At 45.8% G+C, this 22,599-nt stretch overlaps 1 protein-coding gene across 2 annotated transcripts in view; it reads right to left on the reverse strand.

Moving 5' to 3' along the window:
* LOC135911246 (uncharacterized) overlaps window positions 1–22,599 on the reverse strand; it is a 104,175-nt gene that overhangs the window by 5,892 nt on the left and 75,684 nt on the right. For both annotated transcript variants that reach the window (XM_065443438.2, XM_065443439.2), the window contains one exon: window positions 10,008–10,131. In XM_065443438.2, coding sequence (XP_065299510.1) covers window positions 10,008–10,131 — 124 coding nt within the window. The remainder of the gene's footprint in view (window positions 1–10,007; window positions 10,132–22,599) is intronic.

Genomic DNA, 22,599 nt, shown 5'->3' on the forward strand with positions numbered 1-22,599 from the left:
TCTAAAACAAATTATTTCAGACAGCATAGGCTCCCCTGTATGCATCCAGAATACTACTTGCTACAAAACGAATGCGTTGCTCCTTGCGGACTTTCTCAGCAGGGACTGTAGAACACGTCGAAGTGAAAACACTTGCAGCGGAAAGCTAGAACTCCTTGCTAATTTATGAAAGTCTGAGAAGATGCCCTTTAGAGAACTGCACACAACTGCAGAACAAGATGCCGCGCTGCCAGGTTTCATATAAGGGCTAATATGTACAGGAACGTGCATATACAGCGTTAAGCTATATTTAAAAAATTGCGCTTACCACTGCCCTTTTCCTGCTCAAATTCCGCAAAGACGCATTTAATTGTTCGTGTTCACCAATGTAACCCTTGCCAGAGTCACTTGCCTTGACTTAAAGGGGGAAAATGCGGTAATTATTTGCTTATGGGGATGCAAGCGGTTGTCAAGGCTGCGCTGGTGAATATGTTTATTGGTATCGCCTTTGAAACGGTGAGTAGACAAATTGTCCTCTAGCTTGCTTGATTTAAGCATATTTTGCTACATCTCTCGCTATAGATAGCCTTTTGCTTATCTAAACTCGATCTTAACTTTACTATTTAAAAGCCGTACCGCAATACTGCTCCATTACCTACACTTGCACTGTCTGCAGTTCTATCCATCCCTTGCCTTCTTTTCTTCCGCCAATAATCTAATCGTCTCTTACCTACCTCGACAGCCGACTAGTTAATCTTTCCACATTTTCTGAAACGCAATGTTTCTGGAAGGTGGACACTTCCTATGGGAATCGCTGGGTCAATCCGTATCTTGAAGTTCTATCACGATGTGTCGAGTCGTTTCCGTGATTTTCCTGCAGCACACGCATGCCACCCCCTCTATGTAATCTTCGTCTTTCTGTTCTGAGGCTGCATATTTGTTTGCACGTGCCAACTTGAATTGGTCTGCTTTTGCCATTACTGCGTCTAGGTGGGCCTGTTTCTTTTTGATCAATTTTACTCTCTCTCTCTCTCTCTCTTCGCATTGAGGTGAATCCTAGCCCTCACTAACCTATGATCACTGCACTTTACCCTACCTAACAATTACACATCCTGCACTATGCTGGGATCCGCAGAAAGTATGAAATCAATTTCATTTCTTGTTTCAACATTAGGGCTTTTCCAGGTCCACTATTTGTTCGAATGCTTCCTCAAAAAGGTGCTCATTATTCGCAGCTTATCCCTTTCCGCGAATTCAACCAACATCTCTCCTCGAGTGTTCCTAAATTCCACGTCGTAGTTGCCAACTGCTTGTTAACCAGCCTGCCTTTTCCCCACTTTTGCATTGAAGTCACCGATGACTACAGTATAGTAATTTTGCACTTCTTGCATCGCTTATTCAGCCTCTTCATAAATCTGTTCTATTTCTTCATCATCATATTTCTTCAACAGCTCTAATGTGGCTACTGCTACCCTCTCATAATTGCTATAAAATTCGTCAATTGTGCAGGCTATGTCCTTATGGATTAGGAATCCTACTCCTAACTTCTTCTTACCTGTAAGTCCTCTATAGCAGAGCACGTGGCCATTATTGAGCACTGTATAAGGCTCCCCAGTTCTTCTAACCTCGCTAAGGCCAATGATATCTCAAAAAATGCCTGATAGTTCCTCAAAGAGTCCTTCTCGGCTAGCTTCATTCGAGAGAGTTCAGGTGTTAAACGTTGCAAAGGTCAGTTTCATGGGCGGCCTGTCCGGGTCCAGAGATTCTTAGCGCCCTCTGGTGCATTACAGGTCTGACCGCCACCTTGGTCGGGTGCTGAACAGTTGCTGGGGACTGAGAGCCATTGGTTAATCGAATGAGTGATTTCGGAGGGCGTGACCGAATACTGCACCAGGGAGGCCAATTCCTGTTCTGGTGAGGGAGTGTCTTGTTGAAGCTTAGTTGGTCTTCATAGTTTGGTTGTAGCTGGATTAGGGTAGCCCAATTGCTCCCGGCGTTTCTGCCCGTGTCAGGCGCCACTCCAAGCCTGGAGATGTAGTGTAATGAGGGACGTCAATTCGAGTTACCACCTTAAAAATAAACGCGAGGATTCGAACTTGTGACTCTGGTAACCAAGCATCCAAGCTGGCTTAGTCAGATAACCCTGTGCGCTGTCAGGTCACCTTATGTATGAGAATTTCAGCCCAGAGGATCCTACGTGCCTGAAAAAATGCTTAAATTATCCGCAATATATGGGTTTTCCTGATCGCAAGAGGTTACACAACATAGTATTTCTCAATGTTTCTAAGATCCTGGTTTCGGAGCCTCCCGTACGCATGCGGCCGTGAACCGGTTAGATACCTGATATATTTCCGGCGAATTTGAACAGCACCTAAATGTAGTGCGAAAAAAAAGAAAATGAAAGAAGAACTTTCAGCGCTTACCGGGAATTCACGAGTCGCGTATGGACTGAGGTACACCAAACAGCTTACGGTCACGTAATGTTCTGCTTTTCATTTTTTTCTCCGAGATGCTCCCTTCTTTCATCCTTGCCAATAAGCCCTGGTTATAAAGGTTTCTTTAGAGAGGGGGAGGGGGTGGAAGGGGAGAGCATGCCATTCCTTGATTTGGATGGTAAATGTCACATGGTTCTTGTGACACAGTTTTCGTGTGACTATTTCTATGTCTATTAGTCTCTTGCTAAATTTTCCTACTACACAAAACCTGCTGTCATATTAATTCTTATCCCAATGTTGTTAGCTCAGCATCAAAACTAAGGTTCTATGCGTTGTTCCACCCTGTATCGACCTACAGGCTGGCAGTGTAAATAATTCATTGAATCAAATATTTGATTATTAAAATTTTATGTATTTAATAATTACCTGATTATTCGTTAACTAATTACTTAATAGAGTAGGACGAGCACTCGTCCTGTCAGCTAGCTATTTTTCGTGCTTCGTGCTCAGCATCTCGTATCCATGAACTGAATAGGAAAAGACGAATACGAAGTAGCATGAACACGCGCTAACCGACAGGACGATTGCTCATCCTACTCTATAAAATAATTAATTAATAAAGTCCGGTGGTCAGCCCAGGCCAGTCGAACCCTCGACGAAAGGCCACCCCTCCCTTGTCGCCAAGGCTTCTTAATTCCGTTCCCCATGAGAAAAATTTCCATATATACAAATATATTCATGAGCTATCCAATGACGTGCTCAAGGTGCCAAGCATCACACTGTAAGCGACCAATGAAAGAACCTCTCTTGCCAAAGAAAGTTTCTGTTCTTCTTTGGGAGCGAGTGGCAGTAAACCTGTGTGACCTAAACGAAGGCTCATGTGATATGCGTAAACAGCTACTCAGGATACCTTCGTATTAGTAAACTGCGAAACAGCAAACCTTTAGAAGTAATCGCGACAGTTAAGCCGCGGTCTGCAACGCATGGCTTTCTCGGAATTATCGAATCAGATAACTGCCAATGCTTCACGTCACGAGTTTAATGAATTCTTGCTGATAACATCGTCCCCTACACCCCAAGTTTGGTAACCTTGTAAAGAGTGCAGTGCAGATCCTGAAGAGCGCATTGAGAAACTGAGTTAGAGATGACAGTGACATCTACATAGAAATGCTGAACATAAGGATTAATGTGAGAACGATCACAAAAAATGTACTTTGTGAATAAGAATGAATACTCAAGACAGAGTGCTCTGTGTCGACTCAACTTTTTTTTTCTACCAATGTACCCGTGCTAAAACCATCCTTTTAGAAATGGAATGCCGACAAGCAGAAATCACCGCGACTTTGAACCCCAGAAACATTCCTCAAAAACGAAATCTCGGATCACCGGTCAATGCCCTTTATAGAAAGAAAACAAGAACATTACTAATAACAGCGTAACGCTGAAGTCGATCATTATCCGTAAATTGAAACGTCAAAGATGTGCCCACAGATAAGCACACAGCTAAGGCAGCCGACATAAATGTAGGACTCAATGTACTTTTGTGGGAAGGGTGCTGCATGTGGGCACCACCTACAAATGCTCGAAAGCACACCACCCCAAGATTCTTCTGGGTGTCCTTGCACTCCTCGTTTTCCTGTGTTCTGGAGTATCTTCTACCCATCCATGTCTTATGTTGTTCACAACAAGAATCGAGGAATATTTCGGAACACACGCACAGCTCCGATGCGCAGCTTTTGAGGCAGAATAGTCCATAGACATTAAGCTAGGCACAACGTTGACTGATTTTCCTGTGCATTGCGACGACTACTTGATAGAACCGGCTCTACCTGCCCTTGTTTCCACGCTGTCAGAACTACACAACCCCGTCCTCAACTCTTGTACTTTCCTCATGCTATTATGCGTGCCTTTTGATTCTCCTCTCTATTAGGTTGCAGTAAGCTGAGTTACATCTCATAATTCTAGTCTTCCTGCCAAAACTTTGGCTCCAGAAACGTATCCAAGAAATAAATAAATATTGACACGTGCGCTTGTTTATCTTTTTCGGGTGAGCACTCTTACCGTCTAACAAATGTGATCGCTCAGCGCGGGACGCGACTGCATATATCGGAAGTTTCTGGAATGTTATCAATGGTTCTATCCGCTGTCTGTTGTCACCCAACCTTGTGTAATCCGATGGCATGTATGCGCGACACGAATGGTGTAGAACTTTCTGGAGGACACACGGGCACCAGCGATTCCTCTGGAACGTTCAATGGCTCGTGTATAAAAGCCGACGCGCTTGACGGGCTTCACCGGCAGATCAGATTTTCGACAATTGCCGACTGTGTTCGCCGCTAGCGTAGCACGCTTTTGAGGGCACACGTTCAACTAATAAAGCGTTAGTTTCGTCAGTGACAGTTTTGCTGCCTTCTTCACCGTCACTACTACGTTTCGAACCACATGCAAAGTTGAGCAACATGCAGAGTGAGCAACCGCAGAGGAACCAGGCATAAGGCAGGACCAAGCAGCGAGAGAAATTGTAAAAGAGGGTAGCGGGGGGCAAAAGAAAGACGCAATCAAACGGAAAGGTACGAAGAACAAGCGCTACGTTAATTACTTAGTTGGAGTACTTAAAGAGGACAGTCCTTCCGAGTGGACACTTCAACGAAAGTGCTTTGAGTCATCTTTAATAAAGTGATTAGATTAGCGCTTCTTCTCCGTAACTTCTCATGGGATTGTGTCTTTCTGTGCTACTTTGTGATACAAATATTTCTAATATACTACGTCGTCAAAAGTTTTATGGGGAGTCATTATGGGGAGTTTATGTGGAGTGAACGCGCTGTGGTGGGAAGTACTAGGTGATGTTGGAAAGTTTGGGCAATGATATTGAATAAAGATAAAGTTTGGGATAGTAGGTGTGCTATAGTGAGACGTAGTAGGCGTAGTTGGAAGGTTTGGGCAATGATGTTGATTAAAGATTAAGTTTGGGTTAGTTGGTGCACTATGGTGGGAAATATTAAGCGTGCTTGGAAGGTTTGGTCAATGATGTTGAATGAATATAATGTTTGGCATAGTAGATGCGCTATGGTGGGAGGAATTAGGCATGGTTCAACGTTTCGGCAATGATGTTGAATAAAGATAAATGTTTGGGACAGTTGGTGCACTATGGTAGGAGATATTGTCACGTGGTGGTGACGTTGAAGAACACAGTAGCAATACTGTGAAAGACAAAAACTAACTTTTATTTGGCGAACCTGTGCCCAAAGAACAGGCTGCACTTATAGCACAACGATAGTGGCGAACACGGTCGGCAATCGTCGAAAATCTTATTAGCGGGTCAAGCTCGTTGGCTTTTATGCAACAGTCGTCAAATGTTCCAGAGTAATCACTGGGACCCGCGTGCCTTTCACGAAGTTCTACATTACTCGCGTTCCGCACACACGCGATCAGATTACACAAGGTTCGGTCACAGACAGCGGATGGAAGCATCGATAACATTCCAGAAACTTCCGATACATGCAGGCGCGTCCTGCGCTGCGTGATAACATTCGTTAGGCAGTGAAACGTATCGCCCGATAAAGGCAAACAAGTACACGTGTCAATATTAAGCGTGGTTGGAAGGTTTGGTCAATGACGTTGAACAAATATAAAGTTTGGCATAGTATCTGCGCTATGGTAGTAGGAATTAGGCGTGGTTCAAGACTTGGGCAATGACGATGAAAAGAGATAAAGTTTGGTATAGTTGGTGCGCTATGGTGGGAGGAATTAGGCGTGGTTGAAGGTTTGGGCAATGATAATAATAATATTTGGGGTTTTACGTGCCAAAACCACTTTCTGATTATGAGGCACGCCGTAGTGGAGGTCTCCGGAAATTTTGACCACCTGGGGTTCTTTAACGTGCACCTAAATCTAAGCACACGGGTGTTTTCGCATTTCGCCCCCATCGAAATGCGGCCGCCGTGGCCGGGATTCGATCCCGCGACCTCGTGCTCAGCAGCCCAACACCATAGCCACTGAGCAAGCACGGAGGGTGTTGGGCAATGATGCTTAATAAAGTTTGGGATAGTTGGTGTGCTATGGTGGGAGGCATTAGGCGTAGTTGGAAGGTTTGGGCAAAGATGTTGAATAAAGATAAAGTTTGGGATTGTTGGTGCGCTATGGTGAGAGGGACTAGGCGTGATTTAAGGTTTGGACAATGACGTTGAATAAAAATAAAAGTTTGGGATAGTTGGTGCACTAAGGTGGGAGATATTAAGCGTGGTTGGAAGGTTTGGTCAATGATGTTGAATAAATATAACGTTTGGTATAGTCGGTGCGCTATGGTGGGAGGAATTAGGCGTGGTTCAAGGCTTGGGCAATGACGTTGAAAAGAGATAAAATTTGGGATTGTTTGTGCGCTATGGTGGGATGAATTAGGCGTGGTTGAAGGTTTGAGCAATGATGTTAATTAAAAAGATTAAGTTTGGGATAGTTGGTGTGCTATGGTGGGAGACATTAGGCGTAGTTGGAAGGTTTGGACAATGACGTTGAATAAATATAAAGTTTGGCATAGTAGCTGCGCTATGGTTGGAGGAATTAGGCCTGGTTCAAGTCTTGGGGAATGACGTTGAATAGAGATATAGTTTTGGATAGTTGGTGTGCTATGGTGCGGGAAGTTAGGCATGGTTGAAGGTTTAGGCAATGATGTTGAATAAAGATAAAGTTTGGGATAGTTGGTGTGCTATGGTGGGAGATATTAAGCGTGGTGGGAATGTTTAGTCAATGACATTGAATAAATATAAAGTTTCGCATAGGAGCTGCGCTATGGTGGGAGGAATTAGGCGTGATGCAAGGCTTGGGCAATGATGTTGAAAACAGATAAAGTTTGGGATAGTTGGTGCGCTATGGTGGGGGAAATTAGGCGTGGTTGAAGGTTTGGGCATTGATGTTGAATAAAGATAAAAGTCTCGGATAGTTCGTGCACTATGGTGGGAGACTAAGCATGGTTGGAAGGTTTGGTCAATGACGTTGAATAAATATAAAGTTTGGCAAAGTAGGTGCGCTATGGTGGGAGGAATTAGGCGTGGTTCAAGGCTTGCGCAATGACGTTGTAAAGAGATAAAGTTTGGGATAGTTTGTGCGCTATAGTGGGAGGCATTAGGCGTAGTTGGAAGGTTTAGGCAATGATGCTGAATAAAGTTGGGATAGTTGGTGCGCTATGGTGGGAAGGGTTAGGTGTGGTTGAAGGTTTGGGCAATGATGTTGAATAAAGATAAATGTTTGGGATAGTTGGCCCGCTATGGTGGGAGATGTTAAGCGTGGTTGGGAGGTTTGGTCAATGACGTTGAATAAATATAATGTTTCGCATAGTAGCTGCGCTATGGTGGCAGGAATTAGGCGAGGTTCAAGGCTTTGGCAATGATGTTGAATAAAGATAAAGTTTGGGATAGTTGGTGTGCTATGGTGGGAGGCATTACGCGTACTTGGACGGTTTGGGCAATGATGTTGAATAAAGATAAAGTTTGGGATAGTTGGTGCGCTATGGTGGGAGATATTAAGCGTGGTTAGAAGGTTTGGTCAATGACGTTGAATAAATATAGAGTTTCGCACAGTAGCTGGCTATGGTGGCAGGAATTAGGCGTGGTTCAAGGCTTTGGCAATGACGTTGAAAAGAGATAAATTTTTGGGTAGTTTGTGCGCTATGGTGGGATGAATTAGGCTTGGCGAAGGCTTGGGCAATGACGTTGAATACAGATAAAGGTTGGGGTAGTTGGTGTGCTATGGTGGGAGGCATTAGGCGTAGTGGCAAGGTTTGGGCAACGATGTTGAATTAAGTTTGGTATAGTTGGTGCGGTATGGTGAGAAGGGTTAGATGTGGTTGAAGGTTTGGGCAATGATGTTGAATAAAGACAAAATTTGGGATAATTGGTGCGCTATGGAGGGAAGGAATAAGTGTGGTTAGAAGGCTTGCACAATGATGTTGAATGAAGATACAGTTTGAGGTAGTTGGTGCGCTATAGTGGGAAGGGTTAGGTGTGGTTGAAGGTTTGGGCAATGATGTTAAATAAAAATAAAGTTTAGGATAGTGGGTGTGCTATGGTGGGGAGGACTAGCGTGGTTGGAAGGTTTGGGCAATGATGTTGAATATAGATAAAATTTGGCATAATTGGTGCGCTATGGTGGGAGGGACTAGGCGTGGTTGAAGGTTGGGTAATGATGTTGAATAAAAATAAAGTTTAGGATAGTTGGTGTGTTATGGTGGGAAGGACTAGTTGCGGCTGGAAGATTTGGCCAATGATGTTGAACAAAGATTTAATTTGGGATAATTGGTGCGCTATGGTGGGAAGGACTAAGTGTGGTTGGAAGGTTTGGGCAGTGATGTCGAATAAAGATAAAGTTTGGAATAGTTGGAGCGCTATGGTGGGAGGGACAACGCATGGTTGGAAGGTTTGTGCCATGCTGTTGAAGAAAGATAAAGTTTGGGGTAAGTGGTGTGCGTTCGTTACGGCATGAATGCTGTGCGAGGCCAGCGCCACAGCACGGACTAATGAGGAGAAAAAACAAGGGCGTTTCTCCCGTCCAATCTTCACTGTCTCTTCTCGTTCTAGTGCTCTATTCAACATATGAAATGAGGCCATGTCTACTGAACCATCATGCTAAGTCGTCCATGTGATGTGGTAAACATCTATATTTGCCCCTATTTAAGGTCTATACGCGGCATATGATTTCCATATGAAGAGAACATTATTTCTATTACTTTCGAAGCTCAGTACCACATCCGTTATTACCGTTAATTCGGATAAGCGGCCCACCGTCAAAAATATTTTGTCTAAAATAATTGATATAATCTTACTTCGCCCGAAAAGCACATTACTTCAATTTCAACTTCAGTTTCTTTATAGTCTACTAGTAAAACTAGTACTATGCAGTGTGACTTCATATACCATATTTCCTTAGTAGTAGTCTTTCTAGATTGGCAGTCATTTCTTTTGTTCTTTTTGCACCAACAATCTGGCCCCATTTAGCGCCAAAATAGTCAAATAGTCTCCTTACATCTATAAGGTGTCTCCTTATAGTTTACTTGTTATGTCAATACCTAATGGAACATGTTTATAATGGCGCGTTTTGAGGACAAGGCGCAGGAAGAACGCACACAGGACAGACGCCGTCTATCCTGTGTGACGTCCATTGTCGGCGCCTGTCCTGTGTGCATTCTTTCTGTGTCCTGTCCTCAAAACGCGCCGTTATATTCATGTTCCATCAAGCCAGCAACCAGATAGCCCTTCTAGGTGTTAATCAATACTGAAGATACTGATTGTGACCTCAATTGTATGTCGGGCACAGAAATTATTCTCTCTTGCTTTTGTTTTATGAATGTTCGTGCACTCGTGCTCTGCTGCCGTTTGCTGCGCCAGTTGTCGGGCCTCAAACACTACCAAGTCAGGTGTCGTGGCTTTCCGTTCCGGTCCGTTTCCGCATATGGTCACGAAAATGCATGAACTTCACTCTCTCATTCACTAAAGAAATTGATATCCCGTTAATAGGTCCATTTTGCACACTTTTCTTGCTACTTTGCTGCACCATTCCTCGGCCGGTTATGATGCCGTTTCGCGCCCTAGCAGGTGCATGTACCTGTTCCTCCAACGTGGCGTCGGACTCGGACACTTCTCCCTCGCCGAGCCAGGGCAGCGATGGGTCTTCTCCCAATGTGGCTCCCGTTCCAATGTTCTCATCCTCTGCGACGAAGACGTTCTTCCTGAAAGGAAAATTTGGAGACAATGAGATGACAAAAGTATGCCTCTGCTATTCGCACTCCAAAAGCAAATTACGCTGTTTAACTTCCCAAAGCAGCAGACGGGCAATGCGGGGCACCGTAGCGGGGGTCTCCAGATTAACTTTGACTACGGGGGGCTCTTTAGAAAGCACTAAATGGAAAGGCTTTAATCATTTTAAAGAGACAAAGTAAACTTTAAACCCTATTTCAATTAGTTTGTCAGTAAGAAGTTGATTTTTACTGGAAAACCTTAAAGACAACGTTATTTTTTTTTCGCGCCGACACCCCGGCACCGGTGTGTCATTGTGAAGTCACTGATTTCAAACTAATTTCTCGTGTTTGGGCATTCTGGTGCAGTAAAACTTTTTTTTCAGTTGAGTCTGTCGCTACTCTTTTGAAATATGATTCACTCCATCTTCACTGATATAAAGTTAACTACACCTCGAGTACACATCCTCAGAACCCGTGACGTCAAGTTGGGCTGATGAGGGAAATTGAAGACGGCGTCACCAACAGTCTTTTCTTTGCGAATCCTTTCTCGCTTACCAAGCTGGTAAGCATGACCTTCTCGGTATTGTAAAAGAGCAATTCAATATTTCAGATAAACTCTTTCACTTCCACTTCAGAGTCCTTGGTTCCTACTGAAGTCAAGGTTGTGCAACTGAAGTTGTTGCAAAGCACCGGAAATTTTATGCGACTGCAGCTGTTCATCATCTCTGAAGGCTGCGTGATATTTTTACCACTCCCCTTACCTCATGCTGTATAATATATGCTACACTTACAAGGACTACTTCTAGCGTGATAGAAGCGACAAAAAAGAAAGTTCTACATATTCCTCGGGAATCTGTTCCCCCTGTTGCAATGGAAGCGACATTATAGCACTGGAATAACACGGCAAGCTGGGCGAGTTGGTGATTGATCATGTTCCTAGGGGTGGGCAGCGCCACCCGGATGAAAGACAAAAGGAAGTATACGATACGAGCGCGGGACATAAAGCGTAGGAAACAAAACACGATAGCACTGGAAATAAAGTTTCAGTTATCTCCTTTAAAAGTTGCCTGCTGGCGGCTACTCACACAAAGTGCAACAAGTTCTTAAATAAACAGGTTATTTCGACAATTTACGCACATCAAATCAGCACACAAAAATGATCAGGATGCTTTACTCCTTATTAGCTTATTTTGATGTTTCGATGGAGAAATACTTTCCGGCTATGCAGTTACGGGTTGCTTTCTGAAGAGTATTGACACGTGTACTTCTTTATCTTTATCGGGCGGCCATGTTTCACCGCCTAATAAATGTTATAAAGAGAAAATCAGACATCCACCCGTTCGTAGCAATTGCTACAAAGGAAACCCATACGGGTTCCTCGAAACGGGTTCCCATACGGGTTCCACCTTGCGGGTTTCCGCAGAACTACTACGTCAAACTAATAAATGTTATCGCACAACGCAGGACACGCCTGCATGTATCGGAAGTTTCTGGAATGTTATCGATGGTTCCATCCGCTGTCTGTGACCGAACCTTGTGTAATCTGATTGCATGTATGCGCCAGGCGAATCATGTAGAACTTTGTGGAAGACACGCGGGTCCCAGCGATTGCTCTGGAACAATCGAAGACTGATGTATGAAATCTGAAGCGCTTGACCATCTGATCAGATTTTCGCCGATCGCCGAGTGTGTTTGCCGCTACCGTTGTTCTTGGAGTGTAGCCTTCTTTTAAGGGCACGCGTTCGCCCAATAAAAGGCAAGTTTCGCTGACTACAGTTTCGCTGCCTTCTTCACCGTCACTACCACGTGACAATATCGTAAATGTGTTTTCTAGCGAAAGAATAAATTTGGCGGCAAAATTTATTTTTTGCAAGAGCTCTAATTTTTATAAGAATTATTGGTGCAGAATAGGTAAAAGAAAATCCCAGCGGTGTTTAGGGCGATGATAGCATGGGGCCTGACAGGTTCTAGGAGCCCACAACAATAGAAGCAACAAATAACTATCGGTAGAACAAAAAGAAGGCTTTGCTTCGACTCGCTCCCGATTCATAAACACTATGCAAAACATTGATTAACATAAAGCTAACATTCATAAATGATCAGGACTCGACATTTAAAGTATCTGTCAACCAAAGATGACGCCATTCAAATTTAATAATTCTTGTAATAGCTAGAGCTGTGAAGAATAAGCCCCACCTCTTAAAGTAATGTGTCAAGTATTTTCAATGGTACTGATATTTTTTGGACGATTATTTTATTTAAAATGTCCTTTTGTGTACTCACAAATATTTGAGTAGCTTCATGGTATATCATACACGATACGCGACACCTTTTGCTCATATATTTGCAACCAAGCGTTTCATAGAAACATGACATTGTTTTATGTACCCGTATACCTGGCGTGCACAGAGGTTTGTCCAATTTTTTCAGAAGAAAATAACGATTCTTGTAGTACTAAATTTTTTCTCTTTAGAATCCCTTTAAATGGCCCTGCAATAGGTCCCAACTGAAATGTAGGGTGTACAGTGTAAGTTGTAAGGCACCGCACGTTTTACGCGTCGGCAATAGGTACCATCTCTAAACGTTGCGATGCATTTCTACTATGGCTCTAGCTTAAAGTTTCAGGAACCTCGTAGCCTTTGGAGCGTACTACTGGCGCATTGCACCTAACTGAAGCTCATCTAACAGTTTTAGGAAAGACAGGCCTTAATGACACTTTAAGAGAAGGCTGAGTCTGCGTACGTATCTATGGATGAGTGCGCCATTTGTGTGTTGGCCGCAGCGTATAACAGATATTCATTCCAAGCATTCTTCTGCAAGCCCAGGCATCTTTTTGTGGGCAAGCCAATCTAACGTTTCTGACTCCAATACAAAACCTATTCTCTGAAACAAAATTTGTCAGTTGTACTTATGAAATATCATCATCAACCTATCTTTATGTCCACTGCAGGACGAAAGCCGGTACCTGGTGAAATGGTCAATCTCCAATTACCCAGGTACTGACTTGCATTACATGATTGAAACTTGCGCCTCCGAATTTCTTAATTTCATTCTCCGCCTAGTCTTCTGTCGTTCTCGACTGCGCTTCGCTTCCCTTCGCCCCCATTCTCTAACCTTTATTGTGCACTGGTTATCTGTCCTACACATCACGTGGCCGGCCCAGCTCCGTTTATTTCTGTTAATGTCGATCAGAGCATCGGCTACCCCGTCGGCTGTCTGATCCACACCACTCCCTTCTGGTCTCGTAAAATTAGGCCTCACATGTTTCGTTTCCTCATTCTTTGCGCGGTGTTTAACTTATCGAGCTTCTTTGTTAACCTCCAAGTTTCTCTCCCATATCTTAGCACATGTAGAATACAATGATTGTACACTTTTCTTTGCAACGACAGTAGTAAGCTCTAAGCCTGTATTGGGTAATGCATGCTGTATGCATTGAAAACCGCTTTTATCTGTGTGTAACTTTCCTTCTCATGATCTCCTGTGAATAACTGACCAAGACAAGCCTACTCCTGCACAGGTTCTAGAGGCTGACTGGCGATCATGAATTCGTATTCTCTTGCCAGGCTATTGTCATCTGCATATTAATCTTCAAATTTACTCTGGCACTTTCTCTGTTATGATCCTTAATCATTTGTTGCAGTTCATTTCCAGTGTTGCTAAACGAGACAATGTCTTGTGCAAACCAAAGGTTGTTGAGATACTCACCACTTATTCTCACTCCTAAGCCCCTCCCAGTGTATTAGCTTAATACTTCTTCTAAACATGCAGTGAATAGCATTCGAGAGATTGCGTCTCCTTGCCTGACCCCTTTCTTCGTAGAAAATTCTCTTCGTTTATTGTGAAGAAACAAGATAGCTGTGATATATTTGTGGGCATTTCCCGAGATATTCACGTACGCCTTCTGTACTCCTTGATTACGCAATGCCTCCACGACTGCTCTACACAGCTCGGACATTGAATCACAGCTGCCGGCTGTCCATCGGGCCCGCGACGCGGCGGAGGGGCATGGCCTCTCTGTCCCGACCTGGGAGCGGCCCGCTGCGCACTAATCGCGCCCACCGACGGAACTCAAGAAAGTTATTCATCCATCCATCCATGACTGCTAGTACCTCTACTGCATTAAAGGCCTTTTCATAACCTATAAAAGCGATATGAAGAGGTCGATTGTAGTTCAAAGATTTTTCAAGTACCTGAATGATGACACGGGCGTGATCCATTGCAGAGTATCCCTGTCTGAAGCCAGCCTGTTCTCTTGGTTAACTGAAGTGTTGGCCTGCCGCTATTGGAAATTGCCTTGGTAAATACATCATGCTATACTGAAAGCAAGTTAATTGCCCTATATTTCCTCAATTCTGTAGCGTTTCTCTTGCCATAGATTAACATAATGTTGTCATTCTTAAAGCTTTCTCGTACACTTGTAGTCGTGAGGCATCGTGTGATGGGCCGCAAGCTATCGTTAGCATAATGCCTCCTCCATCTGTTATGAAATTGACTGTTATTCCAGCTTGCCTGCCATTTTTGCCTGGGGCATTTTTTCAAGGCCCTACTAACATCATCGCTAATTATAGAAGGGGCCTTTGTATCCTCTTCATCGCTACTAATGAAGGTTGCGTGGCGGCTCTGGGTCATGTACAGGTTAGCATAGACGTCTATTGCTGCTTTTACCATATCATCATTATTTCTGATCGAATTGCCCTGTTTATTGCATACATCTTGCCCTGTCCTCTGCCGTTTTCGTCACACTGATTTCAAGCTGCGGCCATTTTTCAATAAGTTCTTAATCTTTCCCACCTTATAATTCAGAATATCACTTACTTTTTTCCTGCTTATCAGCTATGAGAGTCCAGAAAATTCTCTCTCGCCTCTTAAGCTATACACTTTCACGCTTTGCCGCTTCTTTATTAAATCCTTGATCATTGGTTGTTACTTGAAATAGCTTGCCTACTGGTTGCCTTGGTGCTTTAGCTCCCACTTCACTTGGTGACTTTGTAATCAGCCTAGTTGCGGTTTCATTAATAACCTCTACGCTATTTTCATCTTCCTGTCCTAAAGCCGAATATTTATTCACGAGTACCAGTCAAAATACGTCTGCTTTTACTCTTACTGCGTCTAGGTTGGCCTGTTACGTCTTGACTAATTTTACTGTTTCTTCAAATTGAGAGCAATCTTAGATATCACTAACTTATGATCACAGGCAGTTTTCCTCTTTAACACTTGTACATCCTGCATTATGCTGGGATCCGCAGAGACTATAAAATCTATCTCGCTTCTTTATATCCAGACGCAATGACAGGTTTCCGAAAGGGTAGGTCGTTAATCGACAGTGTCATTGACCTAGTAACAACTGTTAAACATCATAAACGTCGCGTTCAATTAACGACTGCTGTCTTTCTTGATATGAAGGGCGCTTTTGACAACGTTCTACATGATGCAATTTTAAATGCCCTAGAAGAACGTGGCATCGGTGGACGTATGCATCAGTTGATAGCCAGCTATCTTCAAGAGAGAGCGATATGTATGACAACTCCAGATGGTGAAACAGAGAACCACCCCGTCTCTCGTGGAGCGCCTCAAGGAGGTGTATTGAGCCCAACGTTATTTAATGTCGTTCTCATTGGACTGGTAAAAGAACACGCAGGCACAGTCTCAGTCTCTGTGTACGCAGATGACATCTGTATATGGACCACGAGCTTAAAGCGCTTGCAAGTGCAAACGAAGCTGCAGCGCGTCGTGTCAATAGCGTCGACATACCTTAACAGTCCCGGACTGCAGCTCTCACCGGCAAAAACTGTAACCATGGCATTTACACGGAACTCAATGGCCTGCTACCCCGTTATGATTGATGGGCGGATTATACCTTCGGTAACCCACTACAAGTTTCTGGGAGTCATCATCGACCGTGACTTATCTTGGTCGAAGCACCTCTCTGGATTAAGAAAAAAGCTGGACAGCTTTACTCAGATCATTCAACATATGTCTGGAAAATCATGGGGGGCCATCCAAATCCTCTCTTCTGCAGCTCTACCAGTCACTTTTTGTTGGCTACATCCGCTACAGTGCGCCTGTACTTTCTCGGGTTAGTACAACTGCTGTACGCACACTTGAAAGTGCACAGGCTCGCGCACTGAGAATTTGCCTAGGACTACCACGATGTGCGTCTACTTGGGGCACGATTGCAGAGGCACGTGCGTGCCCAGCTCGAGTTTATCTGCAACATGAGCCATTGCGAGTGCATCTAAGGCTACTGACTAGACACAGGAGTCATCCACTCACGAACGCCACAAGCATACCGGCTGTCTCCGCCTACTCAGAAGCCGCGTCGCTGCAGCAACACTTATTGCCGTCGGACTTCGAACCGTATGACATACCCGAAGTTCCACTCTGGACGATAGCAAAGCCAACGGTGAGACTGTCAACCCTGGAATAACGAAGAAGTCGAAAATGCCGCTTGCTGGTCTCAAGCATTTCGCGTTATCGTACATGGCTTACATGTATGAATATTCCAAACATGTTTTTACAGATAGTTCTGTGACACAGACCTCTTCCGCGGCGTCCTACACGGTACCAGGAATGGGGATCGCACAACGATTCAAGATAGGACACAGGACGTCGTCTACAGCAGCTGAGTTAACAGGAGTTCGAGAAGCAATTCGCTGCATACTGCAACAAAGCCCCGAAAAGTGGACAGTGCTCTGGGACTCAAAACCAGCACTGCAACTCATCAGCAATTATATGAATGACAGAACCGCATATAGTCCTCCAGTTTATGACATCAGGTCTCTGCTTCCCGAGGCGTCTCATTCCAGGCATTCCACCGTGCTGCAGTGGATTCCTGGCCATTGCGGAATAGCTGGAAATGAACAGGCTGACGCGGAAGCAAAAAAGACGCACACCGATGGAAACATTATAAAAGTTTATTTTCCCCGCTATCACATTAACGCCTTGCTCCATAACTCCATCAACACTTCTATGGCGCGACACTGGGACAACCCCGAATATCGGCAAGAGCACCTACATAGACTTGATGCCGGTTTACAATTTCGGCTTCCATTTCGGTTGCGGAGAGGCCAGGAAACACTCATTTATCGATTACGGCTGGGTGTGGCATACACCCAGCGATACCTTCACAAGACTGAACAAGCACGGGACCCTGACTGTAGCGTCTGTCACACTCCAGAGACAATAGCTCACGTACTTTGCGTGTGCCCTCAATATGCGGCCGAACGAAGAGCACTCAAGTCTACTGTTGACTGCTTGCAGTCCCGCCATTTTTGGAAGAAAAGCTATTGGGTGCGTGGAGGAGTGCTGACTATATCCAACTGGCCATAAAATTACTTTTGAACTTTCTAAGCAAGACTGGTTTAGACGATCGCCTCTAGAACCTTTGAGACGTGCAGTCATTGCGAAATGTGTTTGCACAATAACTTTTTGTGACAAGATTACTTTTTGCGTGGACAAGATTACTCTTGGGTGTATTTCGTCTACAGTGCGCATTCGCATATTGGACAACGTGTATACAGTAGCTCATTGTACCATAACATAATCACCCGCCACCTACCTTCTCCTGTATTTCGCACTTTCCCTTTTTCCAGTGAGGAGTAGCAGGCTAGAGACACGCTCTCCAGGCCAACCTCTCCTCATTTCTCTTCATTAAAATCTACTCCTGCTCCTCCTATCTCACTTCTTGTTTCTTCATTAGGGCTTTTCCATGTCCACTTCCTGTCACTGCACTTCCTGAAGAAGGTACTTATTAAAGTAGCCTATTTGTTCTACCAGCATTTCTCCTATAGTGTTCTGAGAATCTGGGCAGTGACCACAGCATTCTAGCCACAGAAGTCCAACTGGTGGCCATACGCACCCCAGAACGCGCAATTAAAATAACGAGCTGGGACACTTTCCGGCGCAACAGAACCAAATCTCAACAACACGACGCGTCATCTCTACACGAGTGGACACAACAGCTACAAGCAGATTTTAAAGCAGCCACTAAGCAACTTACTGCAACAACGGAGACACCGGATGTGGACAGACATCTCCTCCATCTCTGGGATGCTCGAAGAGGCCTGACCAAACGATGGAAGAGGCCGCGGCACAACCGTAGGCTGAAACAAAGAATCGCCCGGATCACAGCAGAAGCCGAAGAATACGCCACCAGCCTCACTAATAGCAATTGGCACAACCTCTGCGACCGCCTTAATGGCACACTAAGTAGTTCCAAAACATGGTCCCTTCTCAGAGCACTACTGAACCCAACGCACGCAAAAGCGCCCACAACGAACACCATCCGCACTATCATCCACAAAGGACAAATGGGTGATGACGCGCTCCTTCAAACACTGCAGCAGAGATGCATTGCTATAGGTCACCGACCGGAGTACAAAGACTATCCACACGAAGAAGGAACCCAATTGGACGGTGATATTACAGAGACAGAAGCGAGGGCAGCCCTACACGGCATAAGACGAAACACGGCGCCCGGAGCAGACGGCATTCACTATGCACTGCTATGCGCAACCTCGATGACTAGGCCATACGGCAACTCACTGCATACTACAACGACAATTGGGAAAACGGAACGCTTCTACAGGAATGGTGACACGCCGATATCACCTTAATTCCGAAACCCGGGAAACTGCTGTCCATCCGAAATCTCAGACCCATTTCCCTGACTTCGTGTATCGGCAAACTCTTCGAGCACGTAGTTCTAAATCGCCTCCAGCCTCACCTCGAAGCGAACCAATTCTTCCCCAATACCTTATTCGGCTATCGACCAGGTCTGTCTGCGCAGGACATACTCCTACAACTTAAGGAGGATGTTGTTGATAGTCCAAGTAAAGCCCAAACAAGAGCCATTCTGGCGTTGGACCTCAAAGGAGCCTTCGATAACGTCTTGCATACAGTCTTGCATCCTCCCGATGCGGAAAACGCATCTATGATTATGTCCGAGCCTTTTTACTTGACTGCACCGCCATCATCGGCCTAGGTGATATTCGCTCGGATATCATAAAACATTCCGGCAGAGGGACTCCTTAGGGTTCGGTTCTCTCACCCACCCTGTTGAACGTGGCGATGGCAAAGCTACCACCACTGCTCGACAAACTTCGGAACGTGCAGCACGCCCTGTACGCCGATGATGTTACAATCTGGGTGACCACAGGGTCAGGCGGCGCCATTTAAGATGCACTACAGGAAGCCGTAAATATAGTTCAAGAGTATGCAACAGCCGGAGGACTCACATGCGCAGCTGAGAAGTCGGAGCTCCTGCTTGTATTTGAAAAACGCAATAAGGCTGATAATCCATCAGCCATCACATTGCTTCTCAATGGCAACGTTATTCCAAGGGTAGACATAGACAGACTACGTGTACTAGGCCTTCACATACAACACAACGGGAAGGCCACACATACCCTGCACTTACAACTTACCCAAGTAACGCGCATGACAAAGCGCATTACAAACCGCCGACAAGGACTCCTAGAAAAGGACGTACTACGAATTGTGCAAGCCCTCATAGGAAGCCGATTAACCTATCACCTCCCCTATCATAATCTGACTCAGACTGAGATGCGCCAGATGGACACCCTCCTCCTTACGGCACTAAAGGCGGCGCTGGGACGACCCAACATGCGTCTACGCAGCTCCTACTACGACTGGGGGTGCACAACACCATCCGCGAACTAGTTGAAGGTCATCTTAACAGCCAATTGCAACGTCTGCAACGAACAATGCAAGGGTGTCACATTCTATCCCGGCTAGGAAAGCCGCACACTTCCGCTTAGCATTCGCAACGAAATTCACGTGGCCCCAATTCCCCGGAATATGCAGCCTGACCATCATAAAGGCCGAAGAAAGGCAAGAGCACAAGCCCTGGCTCGACTCTTTGGCGATGACACATCGAACACACCCGTCCTATACACCCACGTGGCCCGCTACCCACAGAAACGTGCCCTATGTTTAGTCGTACTAGATAGTGCAGACATTCTGAGGGCTTCGGCCACGCTCAACACTGTGGACAGTGGCACGGTGGAAGAGGCTGCTATCGCCCTAGCCATCGTACACGCTTCAACGATGCCGGCACCGGATAGACCCATCACAGTGTTCACTGATTCACTGACCACCTGCAGGACTTTGGCACAAGGGAGGGTGACACCTTACACACACCGCATCCTTACATCATTACACCCCACAGCGTTAAACAGGGTGCGTATCGTCTGGACACCTGGACACGTCTCTCTCCATGGTAATGAACGCGCTAATGCGGTAGCCCGAGAGCTCCCTAACCGGGCGCCATTGGAAGAGCTGCCCGACCCAGACGACGCACCGACAGAACCATTGAACTATACTGAAACCCTACAATACTAGAGATACCAGGAGACACTTCCCTCCACCACATAATTCCCTTAATCGAGAAGAGGGCGTCGCGTGGCGACAGCTTCAATCTAATTCATTTCGCTGCCTCTTTTATCTTCACCTCTTTCACTCCACACAATATCCCTCATACTGTCCCTATTGTGCAGCAATGCCCACCGTATATCTTTGCACCTGGAAGTGCCCACACCCTCCGGACTAGACCCCTATCCCTTCATTTTCCTCCTGGGAGACTGCGCTGACCAGCTCAGACCCGCAAGAGCGGCAAGGCTGATCCGGCGGGCATGCGGAGTGGCGTGAGCCAATGGGGCCCTGAACTAAGGGCTCCACCCTGCGGGGAAGTCACCCAATCTCATGATAAATAAATGTTTTCTCTCTCTCTCTCTCTCTCTCTCTCCTAGAATCAAATTCAAATTTATTCAGAATAGGAAGAGTACACAGGATATATTGCATAAGAGTCACCGACGATTACAATACTTCCTAATGCAAAATCTGAGCACAGCTCTATGAGTGTTTTCATTTCGCGTGTCAATATTTCGTATTATGGTTACACACGTTTACAATAGGAAGAGAACGCGCGCGTTCATGCCATACAGACGACGCGCGCTCCTCTGGTGCCATATCGTAGCCATCGTCGCCGCACAGCCCGCCTTGTGCGGCACTACGCGTTTCTTCTCGCGGTTTCGTTCCACCAACGGCGAGAGCGGCCATTCGTCTCGGGGAAATAGTGCCACCAGCGTCAGTGGCGACAACACCCAAGGAATCCTAACTCGTAGCCTCTCGCCATCGCCTCTTGCAGGAGAAGTGAGACACGTCACACGCGCTCGTACCGCGGACTGACCTCAGCAGCTGACGCCGCGGGCGAGCTTAGCCCTCCTCACCTCACGCCACCCTGGCCCACCCTCACAAGCGCAGATGAGATCGCCAAGGAAGTGGTGGATTCCGTAGACGCCGGCAACTCAGCGCATGCGCAGGCCGTTTCCCCTCCGCTCCTCCTCCACTTTCCTCCTCACGCACTCTTCTTTCATCTACCGCTGCGCTCTGTGTTTGATTTCATCTTTCGCTTTTGCTCGTTCGCCAGGTTACGAAGTATAGCGCCGCCAGGACACGCCGATGCTCAACGCAGGAACGGGCGCTTAAGAGCTGCGCTCTGAAACATCTGAATCCATAGCGCAAAGCTAGTAGGGAACCATGCTAGTTAGTATTCACATTCACAACGGCAATACTGCAAAGCATAAATAAATCATATATAGATACACATTGGTTTATAAACAAAAGGCAGAGCGTTTCCAGTTATAGCTACGACAAACCTACAAAAAAGGAATTCGTACTTAGTGACAACACTCGACGTGGCAAAACAGACCAATGCCAAAATAAATGAATACCCCAAGCAGATACCCTTATCTAGCTAGAGCTGGAGACGCTCCACGATTTCTTTGGAAACCCGACAGGTCGCCAACTGGCTGCAAGCAAACAGCTCGCTGTCAGAGGTCAGTCTTCCACTGAATCGTATGCATCGCACATGCAAGAAGTGCTCGCTCTTTGTCGGGAAGTCGACGAGAAAATGGCCGAGCTTGACAAAGTAGTCTTCAAAGAGATCTCGTACGAAAAAATTCAGCTTGCTAATCTACAACGTTTCCACAATCGACGTCATTGTCAAATAGTACCATCACCTCAAGCTGGCCAAAAACTGTCGCGTCTTTTCACAGTTCTCCCGTCTCTTTAACACGGTTCCAACGCCATCCTGCGTCAACCTCACCGCTGCACCCTCCTTCGATGAGAATGTGACGCGTGTCGCTGGACGCAAGCTCGAGGCTGCAAGTCCGACCCCGTTCGTTGCACGCGCACTTACCAGTCAGCACCATCGCTCTCCCTCATTCAGGAAGATGTGCGCCAGGACTTTGTCAACCTCGGATTTCCAGATGCCTTCTCTGTCTCCCAACCTGACGCCAGACCGGTGCCGACAGCTGTGCCTCGCAGCAACCTGTATTCTCCTCCCATATTCCGCAACCCTGCTGAGTGGAGAACTCCGGACGACAAGGCAATCTGCTTCCATCGCCAACCAATTGGCCATGTAGCTCGCCACCGGTG

This window comes from Dermacentor albipictus, chromosome 9 (genome assembly GCF_038994185.2).
Source record: "Dermacentor albipictus isolate Rhodes 1998 colony chromosome 9, USDA_Dalb.pri_finalv2, whole genome shotgun sequence".
Lineage (NCBI taxonomy): Eukaryota > Metazoa > Arthropoda > Arachnida > Ixodida > Ixodidae > Dermacentor > Dermacentor albipictus.